The sequence below is a fragment of a genome, unplaced genomic scaffold, assembly GCF_019419815.1.
Source record: "Pyrus x bretschneideri cultivar Hongxiangsu unplaced genomic scaffold, Pyrus_bretschneideri_v1 Contig1, whole genome shotgun sequence".
Lineage (NCBI taxonomy): Eukaryota > Viridiplantae > Streptophyta > Magnoliopsida > Rosales > Rosaceae > Pyrus > Pyrus x bretschneideri.
This window is the reverse complement of record NW_025999390.1, coordinates 4,525,123-4,548,264: the sequence shown is the minus strand read 5'-3', so window position 1 is coordinate 4,548,264 and position 23,142 is coordinate 4,525,123. Positions and strand designations below refer to the sequence as shown.

Below are 23,142 nucleotides of genomic sequence, written 5' to 3'. Positions count from 1 at the left end.
CATTAGACTAAGCATAATAAGAGAAACAATGATCAAGTAAGCTACCTTCTAAATTTGTGTTTGTCATACTACGGTCACTTCTGTTTGGCCCCAAAACAACCAAGAAATGTATCGTGGATTCATGGCATGTTGGTAAATTGAAGTGAAGTTGGAGGACGAATTGATTGCGAAATGCATTTAACGGCCGTTATGATGTTTATCAAAAGAAAAGAAACTTCTGACACCGAAACGGCGGCCATAGCATCCCATGCTTTCCATACAATATTACGTTGTCTCGTTGCCCAGAATGAGTCAAAAGGAAACGTTTCTTCTTCCCTGTAACGCTATCGCCTGCTCATCTCTCTTGTCCTCATTTCAAAGGCATTCCTGCTATTACTTAAAAGCCACTGTGCATAAATGAGATTTACTTTTGACACGACAATTTTACTATACTCCGGTATAGAGTATACGCAAAATAAGTGGAGTGCTAAATGTGCAAGACAAAAATCTCATTACATACTTTATATTAGTGGCGAAACTAGTAAGTTAGTTTATCGAAAATACAACTAAGTAGTAGAGGATGTGAAACTTAATCCTCGTTGCATCTCAACAATAATGAGTGCATTGCCAAAAAAAAATCTTTAGGTTTTTTGATTAAGCATTTTGTTGAGCACTTGGCCGAACCCTCTATCGTATGCTTAGCGCACATCCCCGTCTTTTAGTGCCTTTTAATTGTATTTTATGTCAATATTGCTATAGTCAGTAAAACAAAGAGTTAAATCATGTATCATAGGGTCGGGAGCTCTCTATGTAAGACGTACAATTGGGAGGAAGGTGTCATAACCAACTCTGATATCTGCCTCTTGGTGGTCATGGACAAGAATTGAGTGACAATTACATTGAAGAGATGTCGATGTTTAGCTTTTGTTGAACTCAAATGTCTTGTAAAAAAATTGAAGAACATCTACATTGGGTAATTTTGTCAAATCATTTCCAACCAAAAAAATTGAGAGGGGCCATGTCTGTGCATGCTAGAAAATGTTTGTTTCTTATCATGAAGGACAGCAATTGAGACATTAATCTAAAGCTCGAAAAAACCATGGCTTTATAAATCGAGAATACCAAGACTGGTACAAGTATTTTTATATAACTACAAGCTATGAAGCATCAACAGTAGAAATCCGACAATCGCGTCAACCTGTTACACTTAGCAAAATATTAATCAAGGTATGTGAAGAAGTCAGCAGTTTCGAAGACGATGATAGTCTCTTGGTTGGTTGAAGAAAAAGAACGGTATGAAAGCAGGCTGCAATCTCATACATCAACGTCCGACGAAGTGCTTTTCCCTGTCCGAATGGTGTGTAATTTTGATTGTGGTTCACCGTCGCTAAAGAGTTCCTTCACGGAGCAAGAAAACGATCCGCATTAGTTCTCGAAAATTTTTAAGTTACTTCCATAATTCATGCTAGAGTTACCTTAGAGGAGGAGGGGACACTGAAGGGTCTGTAGTGAGCTTGAATCGATGGTTCAAAACCAAATGTGGCTTCTGAAGTTGCTACATTTGCAACCGAGGGTAAAACCATTGGCGGATTTGATATCATGCATCCAGCGGATAAATTAAAAGCAGACAGCACCGAGTTCTCATGAGTCCCGTAAAAAGGGCTTATTCCTTTGCCAGATTTTGGAAATTTATTACTTCCTTCTTCAAATATATGAGGCAACTGCATAGGCTGCATGACTCCTGGTAAACACATCGGATGCAAACTCAATCCATTCCTCATTGTTAACATCTGAAAATATAACCAGAAACAAAATGTATGTCAGCTTCAAAATGAAAAACAAGGTTACTTCAGGTAGTGGCTTCGTACAAAAGACACAACCTATTTAGTTGTGAGTCATATAATGTCCCCCCCAAAAAATGAATATGCAGTACACCCGAAATCTTTCCATGAAAACCCAATTTCAGTTAGATGTCAATTAACAAACTTTGCCCTCCTTTGCAATTTGATGATTTGTCTAGAAACCAAAATTGTGCATCAGAGGACGTAGATCTCACTAAGTTTGGCTCATGACAAGAGCAATACATAATATCAGACTGTTAATTCACCTTCAATAAATGCCCAGAGACAAAGAACAAAATATAACGCTACTTCATAAAGCACATAGTAAGACCGTAAGAGAAAAGCTGGTCTAGGCCATGGAAAAACATCATGTTTCATATGACATCAGATCACGGATGAAAGACAACCAAGTCACTACAGCTTTCAAGAGGCTGGCAAACTGGTATGTGTTTAATAGGTTCTTCAATTAATTAAAGCAACACTTTTTGGTGTCAAACAATGAAGCCAGAACAATGCTATTATAACAATGCATACCACATGGCATGTGATATGGGCTCCCTATCTACTACTCTCAAAATTTTGTATGAAAATTTTCGATAATCCCAACATGTGTAGCAACATTTCTATAATTTGTCCTTGAGTTTTGTCAGGCTTGTTAAGCATGGCGAGAATCAGATTCGCATCTAGTTGCCGCTTCAAGCAGCAAGGCTAGCAGTCAATAGAATCCACATTGAACTTGGACAACAGAATATCAAGTGCATAGCTAACGATCGATCCAAGTCAAGACGACTGATCTAGTGATCTTCGAAAGGATTACAAAAGCAAATGCTTTTATCAGGATTATATTCCGAAAACAGTGAAAACCATCTCACCTGTACTTGAAGCTGGAGCTGCTTCAAATATTCAATCACTTCATCCAGCATTGACGCCTTATCCGTCTAAAAAAAGCACAAGATCAAATATCGACTGTTACTATGTAGCAAATCTCGCCTAATCCTCTTCTATTTGTTAACCAAAAAAACAAAGACTAATAAAATTACTTGAAAAAGAAAGCACAAAAAGGCTGCAGAAATTTTTGGATAAAGAGTACCTTGTTAGAATTCGGAATCAGGTTCTGCAAAGCTTTCATCTTTTCATTAATCCTACTCCTCCTTCTCTGTCCACCAATCAAAAATTCAAAATTACAACCCACAAATCAAATTCACATTTGTCACATACTCGAATCGAAAACCTTTACGCACAAGGAAAAAAGATCGAACCTTTTCCGACATATTATGGACCTCAGCAGCTCTGCTCCTCTTCGATGAACTCCGCGGCGGCGCTGAGTTCAGTTGCCCATCCGCCGCCTCCTCGAGATCCTTCTAATTCCACCAAAACCCCCCAAAGATTTCAAATTTCCACGCAATTATTGTTGAACAAACTGATACAAACAGAATTAACACAACAAAAATTCTATACTTTTCGTTTTTTTAAGCAGATTTATTCAAATTTTCCACCTAATTTTCTCAGCAACCAAACAGAATTCAAAAAGTGAAAAATGGGAAGTACCTCACTGTCACAGCTATAACCGCCGAGATCATTCTCAGACGAAATCCTCCTCCCGTCAGACTCCATACCTTCTTTCACCTCCTTCGTGAAGTAGCCACCGGAATCGTAGAAATCGAAAGCGGTCGACGAATCCAACACACCAGCAGAGTTCGAATTCCCCCCCGCTACTCGCTGGTCCGTGCCAGAACGGTTCACCAATTGAGCAAACCGACGATGATCCTCATGCCTGGCCTCCGGAATCAAGACCTCGGACGGCGTCGCCGCCTGGATTGGTGGCGGCACTGACGAATGCATGTAAGTGGGTTTAAAGGGCATGCAAGAAGAGGCGGAGGAAGCGGAGGAGCCATGGCCGTGGATGAGCTGGCTTAGAATGTTCGAGATTTCTTCCGAGTCCGGCGCTGTTCCGTACAGATCCGCCATAATTAAAAATATGAAAACTTCAGAGGACGAGAAACAATTGAAACAGTTTTACAGCCGTCAGAGCCGTCGCTGCTCAGCCGGAGACGGTGAACTCTCTAGTTCGTTGTTAGCATCGTTCCCAATTCTCCGTCGCTGCTCTGCCTCTCTCTCTCCTCTTTGTTTCTCTCTCTTCTTGTTCTGTGCTGTGATTCTGTCATTGGCATTTTCCATAAAACTCTTTTAAAAGAAGGTTTAAAGCCGTAAAGCTTGCAATTTGATTACTCTCCCGCGCTAATTGTCAAGTGCTCCGTTAGATGTTTACGTCATCATTCGCAGAAATTTCCACTTATTTTATAAATTTGTAGACCTTCCCATTGTTTTATGCATATTGCAGACCCCCGCCCCTAGTTTTCTGTTATTTACCACATCGGGTCATAAGCTCAAATTTGTTGGGTTGTTTCACTCTAGTTTTCAAAATTTAAAATCCCAATTTAAGAGGATGAAAGTGAGGCCTAATCACAAAAATTAACATAAGATGACATAGATGATTCATGTCTAGTCTAGTGTTAGGTGTGAATTGACTTGTATGTCGGCCAATGCCACACAAACTTATAAGTTTCTGCAATTTTCAATACTGACAACCTTTGATGACTGTGTCATTTGCCTTAAACCACGAGAAAAGCATAGTTGCAAAGAAGAGGTATAAAGAGTCCTAAATGGATCGATTTTCTTTTAAGCTGCTAATTAGTTTTTCAAATATGTAATCAAACTAGAGAATTGTTATTGGCACTATGAATAACTCTTCAACTCTTTCCAAGTCGATGTTGTTTCAAGTATGAAGCAAGTAGGACTAAACCTGATCGGTCATATTTAAACGTGACTACCTCAATAATTGAAGCCGCTATCTTGGGATGCAAAATATTTGAAAGACCAAAGTGAAAAGACCCTAAAAACTCAGGGGCCAAGTTTGCAATTAAACCCTAGAGATTGTACAAAAGAGTAAATGTGCATTGTTCAACGTCTGAATAGGTTAAAGTCAAACACATCATGCACTCCAAACTCCTCCACCATCTAATCCAACCAAAAACGTCACCTTTGCCTGCAACTAGAATTTAATAAGGGGACACCAAAAGGTGCAATTCCCGAGGTTCCCACCCTTTTCAGTGGCGTGTTCTGGTGCTACCTAGGGTTTGCCCAACACGCCCTAAAAAGTGACCTAAGAGAAACTCACAAGGAAAGAGGAAGGATGAAAATTCTAGGGCGCATCCCACGTTTCTTGTTCTGCAATTTAATCGGATCCAAAGGTTCCCAACCACGATCAAACATCAAAATGATTATATTAACCTGTGGAGTTGTGAATGATTTCAACATCTTGATTCATGAACTCGATTACAGCTCCGCTTTTTCGAGATCTTGCTTGATTGATGTGAAGTTCCTACGATGAGAATGATACGTTGATCCAAACAGGTGTCAATCTAATTATAGACCTGCTGATCGTTGCAAGGGGACCGGCAAAGCCAACACGGTTGGGCGGGAACCGACAACTAGCTCACCGCTAAACTTCCATTACACTTTGAACGCATTAGGGCAAGTTTGAAATTGATTCTAGAATTCTAGTAGGCTTAAAAGTGTTTTCTCACAACTAAAAGCGCTTCTAAATGGCAAAAAAACCTTTGAATCACTTCTTAGTCGTAAAAGAACTTCCTGAAGCATCTAGTAATGTCACTTCCAAGTACTTTGTCAAGAAGCACTTGGTTTTCTTATAAAATTGGACTTGTTTACACTGAAAGCAGTTCTAGCAAAAGCACTAATGAGGATAAGTGATTTCTACCAAAGAGTTTTAAAATAGTCTCAAATGAAACACACTTGGATTGCTACTAAAAACACTTTATAGCAAAGGCACGTACGAGCAGAAGTGGTTCCTACAAATAGTCTCAAACAAGCCCATGATTATTTGCACGTATGACCGAAAGATGAGCCTAACTAACTTTTTACGCAAAAATATCAAAATGGGAGGCCATTAAATAAAGGCTAAGATCTAAGACATGTCTGCATTGGCATAGTTTGAACAAAGAAACCTTTGAACAATCCTATGCTGCAGCACCATGGAATTGCAAAGAAAACCAAAACAGAAACAAAATCCTAGTACTGGTTCAGTTTTCTATCAAGCCCTCAGAAAAGGAATTCGAGATCACGAAATCTCTAGGTATAACGAAAAATCTGCAGCTAAAAAAGGAATCAAACCATAACAAAAACATAAAAGCCTAATCATTCATTGATAAAGTGAAAAGTCAGTACCAGTTGTGCTTTTCCAACTTCGAAATGTGGTGCCTCCAATAAGAGGCCTGGTTTTAAATAAAATGAAAAATAATTATGTAATTTGCCGCTCGGCGCTTGAAGTAGTGCTTTCGACCAACTTCAACTCGACTGCCACGGAAAGGTGAAGGATTTGAGGCATTGGGATTCAGTGAGCCCATATGTAGGCAGACTGAGTCCATAAGCAACCCTCTTTACCTGATTTGAAGAAAAGCTAGCCTGCAAAAACATTTGACGTCGTCGACCTCATGCTGCCAAGGCTGTAGTTTTACAGATGGGGCACAAATTCTTGTGCATCAGCCATTGTTTTATGCACTCGCTGTGGAAATCATGTCCGCATCCGAGCGTTCCAAGATCTTCTCCACCATTGTATTCCTCCTGCATATAATGGTATAAATAAATCACGCAACGCAAAAACATGAAACTGTAACACAGATTGAGCATTATGCAGTCAATACCTGGCACACGCAGCATGGCTCTGTATCTGCCGGAGATCCTACTGCAACATACTTCTTATGTTTCAAGCGCTTTGAAATGGTTTCTTCACTTAATCCAGTGTTCACGTTTCCAATACGCTCTTCCAGAGCCAATAATTCCTGAATTAATCAGAGAGTTTTATGTCTCAGTAATCTCAGTTATACCAATAAGGGAGCACACTGTTATGTATCTTCTGGGCAAGCGGGAGGGTTGGGCAGGGCAGATCAATTACCTCATAAGACATGTTATCAACATCAAGTCGCATGTCTCTATGTCGGTCGTGAATATCAGCCACCCCAAAAAGGACCGACTGATCAAGAATCATAACATCCTGACACAAAGAAGTACAACCAAATGTCAGACCACAATTCAAAAAGAAAATTCTCACATCTCTTAACAGCCTTTTGTTATGATATTCTTGTACATGAAAACAGAAACATTGAGTCCCCAAATATACAAGTAAAAGAAATATATGGCTTAAACTTCCAAAACCAGAATCCTGTGTAGAGAGTAAGGCATTTGTGCTTCATCAAGACAGATTCTTTTTCAAAACTGTGATTACACTGCCGTGCTTCAATATAAGCAAATAAATTTCTAACCTCGAATCGCAAGCTCTCGCCCCTACGCATGAGACCCAGTACATTGCAAATCTGCTAAAAAGAGAGAAGAAAACTTCATAAAGTTTAGATGAATATCTTTTTTCCCATAACTAGCAAAATAATATAAACTTAGAAGTATTAGAGCAACAGAAAACTTCAATAACACAAATTATGATGTTAATAGTTGGAGATGACAAAAACACAAAAACAAATAGAAACATAATGATCAAAAGAACTGAAAAAATTATCTTCATGGTTGACTAAAAGGAAAAGGTGAGTGCATATCCCGTAGCATCGTGCTCATAATTATATCAGACACCTCATGGTATCACATAAATAGGTGATTAAGCACAAATGTGGGTTCTGGGTTCTCCTAATATTCATCAGAATGCTTTAAATAATGGGATAACAAAAATATTCTGAAAGAAAAACCCCACAGCCAGAGAAAGAGAGTTCTACAACACACCTCAGATACGAGCCTGCTACTTCCTTCACCACCTGCAGCAGCCAAAGTCCGTAATGAATACGGAAGCCCAAGTGCACCATCACCATGTCTCTCCATCCAAGATGCTGACCTTGGGTGAGACTGATGATGACCCTGGTTACCTGTACCAGATGAACTCCCAACCTCTGGTGATGATGCAGGACCCGAACGCATGGGCAAATAATTAGTGCCATGGCTCCCAGGCTCACTACCAGAAGCAGAAAATAATGATCGACGAACATATTCAGATAATCTTCTAGGAAATTGGGGATGAGAATTGTGAGGAGGAACCCACGTAGGTGCAGCTGCTGGATTAACACCTGAACTTGTGCCCGTCCGGGATGCTGAAGCAACATTTCCAGGAATACTTGCATTTCCACCGGCTAAATTTCTACTAGATCCACCTGCAGGATGCCGAGCCGAATTTCTCAATTCAGTTGCTGGTACAAAAATAGGATGATCCAAAATGTGTCTCGCCATGCTTCTTGAGCTCCCTTCCTCAAGTGGTGGAGGCTGTGGAGCATCTCTGTCTCCAAAAACCACAGAATTTGATAAGCTGCCAGTTCTTGAGCTAGACCCTCCACTCCATCTCAATGATTGCACATTTTGCGGCAAAGCAGGAACATGGATGACAACTGGTGGGTTCTGTGAACTCGTATTATCTAGCGCTGGTGCTGGTCTCAAGTCCATATTATGATCAACTGGAAGAAGACTTGGTGAATGATGCGAAGAGGAAATACTAGAATGCCTAGCAGCCCTCCCCGTTGGAAACCTATTAGAGGGTATAGAATTTTGCTGATTTGAAGGATTTATTCTCACACGGAAGTTCCTATGAGTGCCTTCTGAGCTTCTTCCAGCATTTGAATCAGGAAGGCTGTCAGAAGCAAGTGCTCTCCCAACTACTCCAAGTCTTGAATTCCCCTGTTCTGATGGGGTAGATATGCTTAGGCTGCCACCTGCATTATAGTGAGCGGGAACAGAAGTCCTTCCACCACTGTCTGTATGCTGAAAGTAACTGCAACTTCCACTTAGAGAAGACTGTCCTATATTTCCCTCCATAGCCTTTCTTTTACACGATACACGACGACCCTCCAATGAACTGCCCGATCTGCCATCATTCTCTCCCATTAAAAATCCAGCAGTTCCAGAAGGTAGTATAAAGGGATTAGAACCACTAGGAGGTCGAATTTGCTCATTTTCAGAAACATTATACTTGAAAGTGTTAGGACATTCCATTACTTGACTATTATCACCACCATGACCCACAAAAGCTGCATTCAAGTTCAGATTCTGTGGAATTGCATCAGAACTTGAACTTTGTGTAAAAATAGTATTCACATTGTTGCCCAGTGAAAGGTTATTAGTTGGTTCATAGCGTCGCTCCTCTAACCTTGAAGCAGCTTCTACACAAGGATCCACTGAAGAAGACCATCCAAGTTCTGGTTTCCGCTCATCACGACTAACCTCACTCTGTGAGTTGCTAGAACTAGGTTCACCCAGGCACCATCTACTCAAGTGTTGTCGCTCCTGTCCCATAGAATTCACAACATTCATATCACCAGGTGATTGTACATAGTCTGGAATCCTTTCGGCAGGATTCCGTGTGCTATTCCAGCAAATTTGCTGATCTAGAGCAGCATCGTTTGATGCACTTCCATGGTCAAAATCTAGCATTTCAGGCAAGGAACCGATAGTGCCCCTCTGCCCTTGCATTAGGGCTAATATGAATCTCCTTGTATAAGAAATTAAAGAACTTGAAGAAATCTTCAGTATAAATAAATCGTTATTTGTACTTTGGCAGACCTGACATAACAAAGTAGAAGAAAGGTTATAAGTTTGAAGACCTTTAAAGTAAGTAATAGGTACAAAATTGCTATAACAGTAAAGAGCAATAATTTTTTCTTCTTCTCTTTTATAGGTAAGAGAAGCACAAATCTTCTACACCGGTCGAAGAGTTCTCGGAAATGTATGTGTTCCATGCGTGAAAAACTTGAATGCCTAACTGAAGGAAGATGCTAGAGTGTGAGTTGCGTCGCCTGCTGGCAATGCCTTTTTTCATGTTACTTTTTTTAACCTCTCACTTAATTTTTAACTATAAGCTCCTGCGTAGGTGCGGGAGTAAAGTGGGTGATAGTTGAATTGAAGACTAGAATCCGCATTTTCAATGGCACTACTACACCTACTTGACCAAATGGGAAGACACACGCTAAGTTTCGACTAGTGATGAGGTAATGGCAAATCACCCGTGCTATCCTGGCCTGAACACCAAGATAAAACGCTCATTATCATGTTGCAGCGGTAAAGGAGTGAATGACTGAAAGTGCAGCTATATCAGGTAAAACAAGCATCCTTAAATTCAATCACAAGCATTCCCACATATAAAAACCCTGGCCAAACCTAATCCCACCACTAAAGCAAAGAATGATCGAAAAACTAAACCCGCTCCTGAAATACTTCTGAGGCAATGGAACTCACATAAATTTAGGCACCCACCAGCTGAAAAAATGAAACTTTTGACCACAACAACGTCATACAATCGAAAGGTGCAACCTTTCGAACACGCAACTGACCACACACAGAGCACATAATGAATTATCATCGGTATAATCTGAGAATGACTTATCAAACTCATTTACTGGTAAAATTTCGAGATCGGTTCACCCACTGACAAGGTCAAATATGGATGGCCGAAAACCTCAAAAGCCAAAATCTCATTCCTAATTCCTAAAGCAGCTGATATCAAAAGTGATTCACATAATCAAACAACAGACAACAAACTAGAACAAACAGACATCAAATGTTAACAACACAGACGAACAGAAACCCAATTACAAGGTAAGAATCTTGGGTTTGTTCGGAAAAGGTACAACCTTTTATATTTCCAGCTGCAGAGATAAAACACAACAAGCGCAACAAGAACAAAAACAAAAATCGAACCCAGAATCCAAAAGCCGAGTCTTTTCAAATCAAATCTTACCAGCAACCGATCGATTGAAAACCCAGAAAAGTAAACGAACAAAATCAAAAAACAAAACATACCCAGATGAAAAAACCGATCTATGAAAACAATCCGGAGCAGAAAATCGAAAGAACTGGCCCGGATAATCCGGGTTGGTGATGAAAAGAACCTTCTTTTCTTTATTTTTCTGGAGAAGAAAATAAATAGGTGAGAAAAACGGAAAACAAAACCCACTGAGAGCAATGGGGGTTGAGAGGAAAGGGAGAGGCTTTGGCCCTTTGGGTGGATGGAATGAAATGTGAAGGGAGAAAAAGGAGAGAAAGAACTAGAGATTAAAGAGGACAGTCATCTTTAATTTACGAAATAACCCAAAGAGAGAGAGAGAGAGAGTAATGGTCATAGAGGGCAGTTTCCTGACAGAGAAATTGAAATAAATTGAATATTATAGAAATATAATTAAATTAAATTAAAATCTAATTAACAGCACCACCTACTAGGTGTTGTGGGGAGGAGGATTCAAATGGCTCACCAAGGTTGTCCTCATTTTGCATTTTTTTTTGGGTTGAAAAACCTAAAACGTGGGTTGAAGTTTTATTATAACACGTTTACTTAACTAGAATGAAAAATGCTGTGAACTAGAAAAGAAGAAATAATGGAATACGTCGTGAATTGAGAAAGAAGAAATAAATAATATAATTAACTGTTCTCTTAATCAATCTAACATGTATATCTATGTTGAATCGAGAGAGTTGTGAATCAAAATATTATTTGCCGCGTGTTCATGTACGAGATTTATTATCTCTCCCTATGTGTCAATAAACACAAGGGAAAAACCATGAATCAAAGTGATACATACCCCGCATGCCTATTTCTGATAAGTAAGTTGTCTATGACTCTTCAAGTATTTTTAAATTTGATAGATAGTTAATTTTTAAATTAAGGATTGTAATTTGATAGATAGTTAATTTTTAAATTTCATATGTGTCATTGAAACGCTACTTAAAAATCAGAGTAATTATTATTTTAATAAGTAGTAAATACAAGAAAAGTTAATCAATGAGGATGCAGCTCGGTTAATTAAGAATATTTTTCATCACACTGATGTCTCAAGTTCAAATTACACTCTTTCAACATCATTTGTATAATAAAATACAAGAAAAAAATTAAGAAATTAGAACTGTTCAAATTCTTATTTTTACTCTTAAGGGAAATATGTAAATAGTTTAATTTTATCTGGCTTATAAGAAAAGAAAGAAAATGAGAAAAAGAGGAGGAAACGGCTCCCAAATTGCAAGCCCCACACAGGCACTCTTTCACGCCAAGCACCTGTTGGCTGTTGCCTCCTCTCGCATCAATATTATCACATTTTCACATGTCCTGCTTTCTCTGCCGTTGCATTTTGTTGAGGAGCCCTTTCTGACTTTGTGAACCTTTCAGCTGTGTTTGAGTTGTGAGTTGTGACCCCCCACCCCCCATAAAAATTTTAAAACAAATTAAAATAATTTTTACTATTTTTTGATTGCAAACCATATTACTATTTTCATTGTAAATTTATGCGAGTATAAATTTGGACAGTTACTGTATACGAAATCACTCTAGTAGATTTCAAATATTCTGACTCACTGTACAAGTTTTATTCCTATAATTATGTAATTTAAATAAATAAAAATGGACAATTAGTGTGATTACACAAGACATGGAGCATGGCACAATACAATGGAGATATTTTTTAACGTGCCTGGAGTACAAAGCGTAACACTATATGTTTTTACATAACTGGTGGAACACTTAAAGAAATAAAACATTTCACCACTTATATAATGATATATAGTTTACGACTCGGTGTTTCGAACACACAACAAAATTTCTCGACGCAATGGGGTCTCATCAGTTTGATGAGTTTAGATTTTGTTCACCTTCCTAAAGATCTGGCTTTTGGAGCTTTTTGTAGAGGAGTACGAATTTTGACTGACTATTTGGGGACACTCTGTTTCCAATCTCTCACAGTTGATAGTTGGTCGAAGAAAAAACCACTTAAAAGGGGAAAACAAAAATCAATATTTTGGGTAAGAGGCAATAATAGCGCACCCAAATTGAATTTTACCAGATGGGTCATTTAATTATTTTGTCGGTTCAATTTTAGGGTTAAATGGGTAATATGGCTGATTTGGTGGTTGATAAATTTCAAGACAGTAAGGGCTGGTTTTTTTTTTTTTTTTTTTTTTTGGAAGTGTTTAATAGACTAGCGTTTCTATGACTCATAAACGATTTTAAGTTTTTGCCAAACGTATAAATGTTTTTAACCTTTACAGGAGTAGTCTCAAACTAATCTGAAGGTTTTTTTTTTTTTTTTTTAACTAATTTAAAGGTCTTCCACAGTGATCTAAGTGAGTTTAATTTATATATATATATATATATATATATATAATTGTAAATAAACTCAATTTTCTAGTATACTGTGAAACACTTGAATTTTTTGATAAAAATACACATATGTAGAGTCAGGAAAATTTTTTTTATCGTGTTTTATAAAAAATTTGTAATTAGTTCCATTCATTGAATATTAATTTGGCTTTTTGCCCTTTAAGAGACACCAGGAGGAGGCTTTATGTGTTGATGTGTGCATCGTAAAACTTTGCTTAAGAAAGAAAGAGGTGTGAAAACAAAGAACTATAATTTATAAATGTCCCAAATAAGTATCCAAGCAAGGTTCTCTCTTCCCCTCCAACTTCTTCTTTTTATAAAATCCTCCTTGCCTACCGTTCATATCTCAATCGTGGGCCTCTTCCTTTTTCTTACGTTTTGTTTTTGGTCCCCCTGCTTTGGTTTTTCTCCTCTTTCTGTCTTGCCCCTTCAAAGCTATTTCAATCGGGCTAGGATTTTCTCCTTCTTTTTTTCATTCTCTTCCATCCCTTTCTCTGACATTCTCTATTTTATCTTTTTCTTTCAATAAAAAATTAATATAAGATGTTAACGTGGTTTAATCGTAACCGTTCAAATAGAAGGAAAGAAAGAATGGAAGAGAATCCTACTCTATTTCAATTTGTTTTATGTCTTGCTTCTAGGGTTATTATATCATTTTACGTGTTGTAATTGATATAGTTAATATGTTCCACTTCTAAAGTATGTTAAGTGGAATAGTAACGCCCACATATTTCCGTTCAGAATCTACCGAACAAGAGCTATTTGAATTTGCTTATGTAATGAAACCCATCACTAATTATTAAATAATATATCTTAATTACTAATGAGATAAGATTTGACGATTCCTCCACCACGGAGAATATTAGAAATTTTTGGTGCTTTTGAGATGGCGAAAACTTGGACAGGCTAAAAACCCTAGCTACGGTACACGTCAAGGGGGCTTTGGGTCAGTCCAGAAGAATATTTTTGATTAGTCCATATTAATATAATTAGGTTTCGATTATGCATCAAAATTCAAAACCAAACCTAATGAGTCGTGCAATTTCACGCTTGCAATAAACAAAATTTGCTTCAAGTTAGTGGAATAATGTGATGAGATTCAAGTTGTGGTGGTTGTTGGCAAGTATGCATGTATAGGACCAATATTTTGCAATTACTCTCTCATATCTTTTTTACTCAATTTTTCAAAGAGGTGGGTACCGTACCAAGATAAACTTGGATAAAGTTATCGTACCGAGTCCTATTCAGGCAGCTCTCTTGTTGAATAAGATTAACTTATAAGAGATTTAATGCTTTTATTAGAAGTGACCTTATAAACTACGAAGGTACAAAACCAAAGAACTTATTTTGGATAAGATGATATTCTAAACTACGAAGATATATGAACTTGGATGTAAAGAAACACTCATCGTATGTGCTAACCAACAAACCTAACCCACAATTTGGTTTTTCGGTTATGTATTTATTAAATCAGATTTATTTAAGGGGAACAAAACCCACGATCACTAGGGTTGCAAATAACACAAATTCATCAGGTGGTGTGGGCATATGGGCCAAGTTGGGAATCGAATGGGGGATAATAATAATAATGCACATGGGAAAAGCTTTTTAAATTTTCCCCAAGTTTTGCATATGAACGAACACATGAAGATAGGCCTACTGGTGGGAGCTGTTTTAATAAGTACTTTTTCATTAAGTGCTTTGGAGCTGAGGGAGCAAGATTGCCACATAGCAAGCAAATGAGTTTGCGATACGCAATTAAATTTTCTCAAGACAAAATGATGAAAATTGCTCCAAATTAGCACACAAAAAGGAAACACAGATTGCACATTGTAAAACCAAACCACTGGAATTAAACCAAATAATTTGGCTGTGTAGAGAGAGCATGCCGGTGCTTTTTGGCGGTAGATGGGAAATTGACATATCCAAAAAATATCCAAAGAAAAAATAATAATAAGATGAGAGGTGAATCGGCATTCCACAGAGGTCCACTTGCAAAATTTAGGGTCAGAAGCAATCACCAAAATTGACCTGTGAGGCTGATTAACAAATGCAACTTCCTCCCAATAAAATGTGAATAAATCGCAAATTAATTGGCACTACCTATTTGCTCTTTGTCAGCTTTTATCTTGAACAACTCATGGTCCGGACTCCTACCAAAAGTTGGTTACTAATGAATGTATTTATTTACCAAACAACCCATGTGTTTTGATTCAATAGCAATAGCGTATAGATGTCATCTTTCAAGAGAAAATCCACTTAATTAGAGAAATCAAGATTTATATCGATAATCATATTGACACGATATCAATTATCAATATGTCGATATATATTATTGATATGTAATATAAAATTATTGATACGAGTGTTGACATGAATTATGTTTCAATTATAATTTAGCGGAGTCGTCGTGAAAAGATCTGATATGACTATAACATTTATCAATACATGCGTTTGTTTTAGAAGAGATTCGTTCAAAGTAAATAAAGAAGACAATAGTATTTTTCCATAATTTCACAAAACTGTTACGGAAATTGGTCAAGAATTGAATGGTAAAGCCAAGTAGACATGTAGCTGGTTTGTCTTTCAAAGTACACAATCCCCAATTTCAAAATACACAATCCCCAATTTGTTTTTATGGGAACTTAAAACAAAAACATCTTTTCTCAGCTACTGCAGCACTGTCTCAGCAGCATATGTGACACGAATTCTCACGCATTCAAAATGGCTTAATTTTGAAAAAGCATTTTAAATGTTTTTAAAATTCACAAAAAAAATTTCTAAAAATACTTTAAATCATTTAAAAAACTGCTCAATTGAACTTTTATCGTTCATACACTTTCGTTTATAAGTGCTTTTAAAAATTGAATGCTTGTATTAATTAAAACTCCAAGTGCGCTTTTAGGTCATAGAAGCGGTTCGAAAATTCTCGGCCCAACCTTTAGTTAAAAGTGTTTTTAGTGAACAGAAAACAATTATCCATATTCACAAAGAGAGTGTTCAAATGGCCCTAAGAAAATCATTACAGGGATATGAATTAGTCAATAACATCCAACAGATATTTTTGTTTCTTGAATGGGGTCTGAAAAAAGATTTCATCCGAAAGCCCAAAGGAAGCCCCCAAAACAGCAATAGCCAAGGTTGAACAAAGAAACAGGTACATGGAAACAAAAACCAAAGCTGAAAGCTAACAGCAAAGACAAGAGAATCCAACCAGAAGGGTCTCACACAGACATAGAAGGGTTAGAAACACAAAGCTTCTTAGAGAACAGAAGATGAACAAGACGGACAAGCATATCAACAACGAATGAAACCTCCCGCAAAATGACGGAAGTCACGAGAACAAAGTAACATATATATGAATTCGAGCAATTATAGGAAATGTGACATGATTGGAGGTTATATAAACGAGCTTAATTTCTGCATAGCAAATTATCAAATGAATGCCATCATTAATGTCGGAATATCTTAAAATCCCAGGAATGAGAGAGAGAGATAAAGGAAAAACAGAATCAGAGAGCGTATCTCGCCTTGCTAAGGGAAGGCGCAAGACAACGGAAAGACCTAGCCTTTCCGCAAGTTCAAAGTATCCGAATGTAAATACAAGACAGCAGGATTTAAACCCACTGAAGCAGCTGATAGTAAAAGATTCGTTATCGGATTTACCATCATCATACATATTAGTCTTTCTTGTTCCGGTGAAGCCCTTGCCAATTTTTAGGCACAAAGCAAATCTGCATCCCCAAATGAAAGCAAAATGAATATTTCCTCGCATGGACTGAAATATAATATGTAGAACAATATATATAACTATTACCTTTACAGGGGTTGGTGCCCGCCATTCATCTCTCTCCACTTCATAATCAACAGTATACTAGATCCGTTAATGTTTCTTAAAGGGTTTTCAGTACTTAAACCCTTCTCATCATCTGTCGTGCATTTAAACAGTGTATGAACAGTTGTCTCAAGTGAAAATTTAGCACCTCAGTAATTTAGCCTGAAAATTAGGTCGATTCCACCTCTTTGAGATCCAGTCTTCAAGACCCCCTCTAATAAGAACGATCCAGGATGCTCAATCAATGAGATCATCCAACTCTATAAAATCTCCCTCCATAATGCAAAGGACGTGCTTGGCTGCCAAATTATCAAGCAATATTGGATTACTACCACCAAGCACAGATTCTGGCACCTGCACCGAAAGAAATCCAAATAATTTAGAAGAAAAAATTATAACTTAAAACAGGATAAGACGAAGCATGTAATGTAACAAGACATCTTTCATATATACTTAGAATCAATAGTACACTAGTATACACCAGTAGTAGAAATTCAAAAGCCGCCACTGTCTTATAAACTTCAGACAACAATTTTGAGACACGAAGTGCATTAAATAACAAAAACAGGAAAGTTATGAGGATTGTGAAATGACAGTTTTGAGATTGTTAAGACTGCAACAATAGGTTTTTGCTTTTTCATCTGTTTGGAAGCATGTGGATATTTCTGACTGCAACGTGCAAACCTATCACAAAACAGCATCAGAAAATGTCTGATGCTAATGAAAGACACTGCTTCCCAACAGAAAACTATAATTATTAACTTCTTAAACATATCACAGTAACGAACTTCACAACTTTCTAGGCAAAAAACTAAGAAGACTTGGATAAAAATACAGGATGTCCTTTTGATCTAAAAAATAAGGCAGAGTACCATTGATGTAACGGAATGAAAAACGGCGTAAATTATTGAAACAGTTAGGATATATCAACAATGGATAGATGAATTCTATTGAGCAGCTATGTAAGATTCTGTTGTTATTTAAGTATAGAATATCATGTATGTGCAGGATGAAAGTAGCATAACAGCTGTAGCACAAGAATTTGTTTAAGGTGCCTTTACCTGTTCATTAGGCTGAATTCTTGATATAGAAACAGGCCCTGTCATGACTCGATCATCAAGCTCTCGGTCCAGCCTCAATGGATATTTTGACATCTCGTTCTTCCTAGGCACAGAAGTGTCACCATGCTTTTCATTTTCACTGATAGTGGGAGCATGAAATCCATCATGCTGAATTCCAATGTGACGAACAGTGCAAGCGCTTTCTTCAGCACAAGAACTTAAACCATGATCTGAAATTCTATTTCCACTACCAGATCTGACTATACGGCACAGGACAAAAGCAGCCTGCACATGAACAGACATGACATGTTATGTTACTCATGTGCAAACACGCGATTATATTTAGAACCGTGCAGTAATGACTAAAGGGTGTATCAGTTATATGCCACAAGGTACAATGCTCGATCAGATACAAAGCTAGACCATAGTTCAACATCATGAAGAATAAATTTGCAAAAGCGAGTTTCAACACCTACACTCCTAGTCACATCTCACCGTGTCCAAACAAATATTCGTCTATGCTTAATTGCTTACACAGCCTATTGGGTTCTAATGAGACATTTCTGATAACTAACGTACTTGGCAAACAAACTCAATGGACATGGAAAATTATTCGTTCAACTCAAACATTCAACAATTTAATCAAAGAAATAAAAAAGCAAAAATTGCCCTTTCCCTAGCCAACCAGAATCACGCAATATATGACACTGATACAACAATAACAATAACCAAATTATACAAAACAAGAACAAATATAACAAGAATTCTACAAGAATTTCAAACCCTAACGCAATGCTCCTTCATCCAAACCGAAAGTTGAAAAATCGACAATGTACGAAAATTACCTTAACATGATCGACCTGAGCATACTGATAGAGAACCCAATCAGTCCTTACGGCGTCGTTTGGCGAATTCCCCAAATAAAACACAAAGCTCGACCTCCTCCCCAGAACAACCTTCCCTCCACCACCCAACACGTCCCTAACCCTCCCTTTCCTCCGCCAATACCCGCTCTTCGCCCTCCTCTCCTTCAAAACCCTAACCGTGTAGCAGAACCAGTGCCGCTTCCTCCCTCCGTGGCCGTAAGAATAGCAAGCGCTCTCCGGCAGCTCGAAGGGATCGTGTTCGTACAAATCGAGCTCTCTGATCAAATCGTAGCCGCCCGATTTCCCCGCCTCGGAGGCGTTCTTGCTGGAGAGGTAGTCGCAGAGGAGCTGCTCATCCGAGGGGTAGAATCCGCAACCGGGAGCCAGCGAAAGCAACGACGTCGCTTTAGGATCTCCCATGCGTAAATGGAGATCGTCAGCTTGTTCTAGGGTTTTCGGGAATTTCCGATTCGAGCTGCGGAGGTTTTCGACTGCGAAGAGGGGTTTACGAAACGGGGACTCTGGGGTTTATCAGGTAAATGAAATAGCGTACCCCTGAAGCTTTCATGTGCCGGCCTTGGCGATCCGGTGCGGCTGAGGTGTACGTGCTCCCGCGCATTTCAGCCATTACGATGGCGCCGTGTTTTTATTTGGATTACGTGGCTGTTGAGAATGAAACGACATGTCGTGGGGGTGGCGGTCGCATGGTCATAGTGGGAAGCCAACCGTTCGACATTGCAAATTCCAAATCCGAACATTTTGTAAGTTTAATTATTGGTCGCATACGTACGAGGTGTGACATATTTTGCACGACGGGCACGTGGCGGTCAAAACTCCAGCAAGGTAGGAAAAGAACAAGTATTTCCTAAAAGTGTGTCGGCTGTCGTGGTCAGTCAACATGTCGTTTTGCTTTGACAAAAATTTGTTTGTTATTCTAAAAATTGGTGAATGACGGAATTGTCCAACGCAAGAAATGCTCTTCAAATTTGGTATTCCGAAAAGAAAAGGGGAAATTTGATAGAAATTCATTTTTTGGAGCCAATCGTAGAAACAGTCAAGTTTATTAAAATAAGTTCAATTTGTTAAATTTAATTATTTTATTTCATAATTATCTCTTTAATGATCAAATTTATCATAAAAAATATTCTTCCTAATTATCTTGTCAATTATTTATTTTTATTTTGTGGTTTTTGTTCATTCTTGGTCTTCCTCATGCTATAAACTTTTTTATTTTTTATTTTCATAATCAACTCACAGGTAATTATATTTATATGCCTATATGATATATATATTTTTTTATATTATAATATCACAGATTTATGTATCTTGTTTATATGCAATGTTCCAAAAGATGTTATGCACTAGGCGGGCTAGGGCCTAGTGCCTAAGTGGACTATACGGATTTAAGTAAACTGATTTTATATTGTATAGAAAATGCCTATTTATATTTAAAAAACACATATTTGTATACATAAACTGCAAAATAAAATGACATATATAATAAAGTATTAGAACATAATGAAAACATGGAGAACAAACATATAATGAGTGGTCATCCAAGTAGAAAGTTATTGATTTTCTATCTAAGTGAGAGTCACGACCTAGGTGGGTTTAGAAGAGTTAGGTGGACGAGTCTAAACCCAGTTTCTTAATTTTCAAATGCCTACGGACTAATCGGGGTGATGGTCAACCGCGTAGCGCAACACTGCTTATAGGTATATTATGTTTTTCTACCTTTTAAGTAGTTAGATTTCACGTCTCGCTTATAGGTATACTACACATTTATATATGTGTTACTTGAGTAGGGTTGTACGTTTTGCAAATGAATTTGTGTTCGTATGTTTTTTTTTTTTTTTTTGTTAGAAGATATTAAGTGAATTTTAATTTCTTTAATTTTTTTTTTAAATAAAACAAGGATAAAAAAAAATAAAAGTGAAGAAAAGATAATAATGGAGTTAACCTATTTCGACAAAAAACCTAATAATCATGTTGATTTTTGGACACAAATCTAAATGTTTCTTTCTCCACTTCAATTCAATCTTGACATGTCATTGTCAGCATGTTTTTTTTTTTTTTGGGAAAACCTCGGCGGCACGAGGTAAATATATAGATAAGAAAAAAGAAATTACACTTAGTCGCCGGGGGGGGGACAAAAACCTTACCCCTCATAAAACGAGAACGATAAGGCTTCGATTTGACAACATGTTATTTTTCTTTGACATCAAATTTTTCTTTCTCCTCTTCAAATCAATCTACTTACACAGTATTTGGTAGGTGGGAAGGAAGGATACAGGAAATAGAGGGGGAAGAAAAGTGGAGGGAAATATATTTTAAACAGATAATATAACTAGTATCTATCTAAACTAACACTAATTAATGATTTAATTGATCATGGTAATAGTAAAGTGAGAGTAATGTTGTTTCCCTTTTCCATATACACCTTATTCAAGCATATCCTTGAAATATTATCTATTTTATTTCTCCTAATCCACTTTTCTGTCATTTTTACTACAAAGTTAAGCATATTTATGCTATTGATAAGCTCTTCTTAAGCATTGTGGACATGACTGATCTTTCATTTGCAGCATACAAATTTTGCGGTTGAGCAAGTCATGTGACTAATGATGTGATACAGAGGCAAAGTCCATAAACTCCTTGTCACATTCAAGAGCGCTCATTGCATCAGGTACAAGACACACCTCCATGTCCATGCTTCCTTCTTTGCGTCCTTCATACGATGATACTTTCCCACTAAACTTGTGTGCGTACCCACTTCGAAGTGCTACCGCTTTTCCCATTCCAAATACAGTTCCATACATGTTGAATCTTGGCGAACTCCCAATTGTCACACTCAATGGTTCAAAAACACTCACTTGGTACACGACGGGAGACTCCAGCCACGCATTAGTATGCTCTCGTATCACCTTGTCATTGTGGTTAACCACCGCCTCGTGCAACTTCCACGCTGCCCATCCAAGCCCATGTTCAAGCAGCTCACCCGCTGGAACCATTTTTGAACTAATGGGGTAAATTGAGTTCCCAAAATAGTCTCCGGACAATGGCGGGTCTAATCTCGCTCTGTTATTCGCAGCCAACCTGTAGTCATGGTATTCAATATTGATGTTACTGAAGATATTGAAATATCATTAAAAAAAAAAAAATTGATTGTAATGTACTAAATGAAAGATTAAATTTCGAGGATAATTATCGATATTAATAGACCATGCCTGCAGCTGGTTCCTTGATCAGGTGGTTGACAACGCGCTCGAGTAATGGAGCGCCAGAGAAGGGCAGATAAAGACTGGAAGGAAGAGATTTTGGTGGTGTCAGACTCCGCATTGGCCTTTGCTTTGAGTTTGGCTAGGGATTCTGCGGAGAAGTGAAACATTCTCTCCCTGAGTGGGGGAGCTTCAAATCTGCCAATGAACTCATCTGAGTGTTTGAAAGGGAGGCTGATAATTGGACCATGACCATCTGGAAACCAGCGCTCGAGGACAGGTGGGCGTGAGATAGTGGCTACAGAATTATTATCTCCTTGGGCTTGTGCTTGAAAAATTTCAGACCAAATGTTGAAGAAATGCCAGAACGAGGTTCCATCACCAAGGCAGTGATTCATGGATAGCCCTATGAAGATGCCATCCACAAGTTCCGTGACCTGAATCGTCAACAAAGACATGGTGTGCCCGTCATGGTTGACTGCCCTGTCATGATCAAAAAACGATTGGACCACCAACGGGACATCAATTGGCGAAAGAATGTCAGAGATTGACAAGTCCAAAGTTGCATATATGAATTTGGCTCCAGGGCTGTTGTTGCAATCTACATACACCAAATACAAAACCGGGTCCTCGGATTTTTTGGTCACCAAGCGACCTGCAAGTGGGTAGAAATGAACAAGCGCAATGGAAAGAGACTGCTTGAGTCTTTCCAACAGAGAATTGGTGAAGCTTTTCTGATCTAACATTGCTTCTGGTGGTTTCGAAAAGAGAAGGCCCCTTTGGATATAGTGTACAGAGAGCAACGCCAGATCATTTGGTGTCAAGTAGAACGGCTTCTTTGACTCTTCAGAAGCATGGTGTGGGTGGATAAAGCATTCTGAAATTTGTTTGACATTTTTGGAACTCATTTTCTGAAAGAATTTACTCAGTATCGTTTCGGTTTGCACGATGTGGCTAAAAAGTTTTGATTTCTTGAGAGTTCCTCTTTCCTTAGCTGATCTGTTTTTATGTGAAATTTCAGGCGGCAGCTTTGGAGTTTATGATTGTTTGGTGCAACTGTTAATTTGTCTCGTTAGTGTATGGAAAGATCAGAGGACTCAGTCAAGTTAATTTTTATAATACAAGCGATACTGTGG

The 23,142-nt window shown here is 38.0% G+C and overlaps 4 protein-coding genes across 6 annotated transcripts; all 4 read right to left on the bottom strand.

Moving 5' to 3' along the window:
- Positions 1–1,061: 1,061 nt before the first annotated feature.
- On the bottom strand, positions 1,062–4,001 carry LOC103950349 (transcription factor SPATULA). Of its 2 annotated transcripts, none has more exons than XM_048580742.1 (6): positions 3,369–4,001; positions 3,080–3,178; positions 2,911–2,976; positions 2,693–2,758; positions 1,455–1,769; positions 1,062–1,377 (listed from the first exon to the last, which is right to left on the bottom strand). In XM_048580742.1, the coding sequence occupies exons 1-6, from the start codon at positions 3,786–3,788 to the stop codon at positions 1,294–1,296; spliced, it is 1,050 nt and encodes a 349-aa protein (XP_048436699.1). In that variant the 5' UTR covers positions 3,789–4,001; the 3' UTR covers positions 1,062–1,293. The 2 variants fall into 2 exon arrangements, with proteins under 2 accessions (XP_048436699.1, XP_009359822.2); XM_009361547.3 differs by having other exon boundaries at positions 3,080–3,181; positions 3,369–3,998.
- A 2,012-nt stretch (positions 4,002–6,013) lies between these two features.
- On the bottom strand, positions 6,014–10,938 carry LOC103950366 (probable E3 ubiquitin-protein ligase RHG1A). 2 transcript variants are annotated; one of them, XM_048580712.1, is made up of 6 exons: positions 10,683–10,938; positions 7,626–9,446; positions 7,160–7,210; positions 6,793–6,891; positions 6,542–6,679; positions 6,014–6,461 (listed from the first exon to the last, which is right to left on the bottom strand). In XM_048580712.1, the coding sequence occupies exons 2-6, from the start codon at positions 9,354–9,356 to the stop codon at positions 6,330–6,332; spliced, it is 2,151 nt and encodes a 716-aa protein (XP_048436669.1). In that variant the 5' UTR covers positions 9,357–9,446; positions 10,683–10,938; the 3' UTR covers positions 6,014–6,329. The 2 variants fall into 2 exon arrangements, with proteins under 2 accessions (XP_048436669.1, XP_048436664.1); XM_048580707.1 differs by having other exon boundaries at positions 7,160–7,213; positions 10,683–10,937.
- Positions 10,939–16,425: 5,487 nt separating this feature from the next.
- On the bottom strand, positions 16,426–19,345 carry LOC103950390 (NAC domain-containing protein 72-like). The gene is made up of 4 exons (XM_009361590.3): positions 18,768–19,345; positions 17,923–18,207; positions 16,844–17,215; positions 16,426–16,760 (listed from the first exon to the last, which is right to left on the bottom strand). The coding sequence occupies exons 1-3, from the start codon at positions 19,206–19,208 to the stop codon at positions 17,099–17,101; spliced, it is 843 nt and encodes a 280-aa protein (XP_009359865.2). The 5' UTR covers positions 19,209–19,345; the 3' UTR covers positions 16,426–16,760; positions 16,844–17,098.
- A 1,849-nt stretch (positions 19,346–21,194) lies between these two features.
- Positions 21,195–22,970, bottom strand: LOC125467856 (uncharacterized acetyltransferase At3g50280-like). The gene is made up of 2 exons (XM_009367002.3): positions 22,016–22,970; positions 21,195–21,884 (listed from the first exon to the last, which is right to left on the bottom strand). The coding sequence occupies exons 1-2, from the start codon at positions 22,912–22,914 to the stop codon at positions 21,407–21,409; spliced, it is 1,377 nt and encodes a 458-aa protein (XP_009365277.2). The 5' UTR covers positions 22,915–22,970; the 3' UTR covers positions 21,195–21,406.
- Between the last annotated feature and the right edge of the window lie 172 nt (positions 22,971–23,142).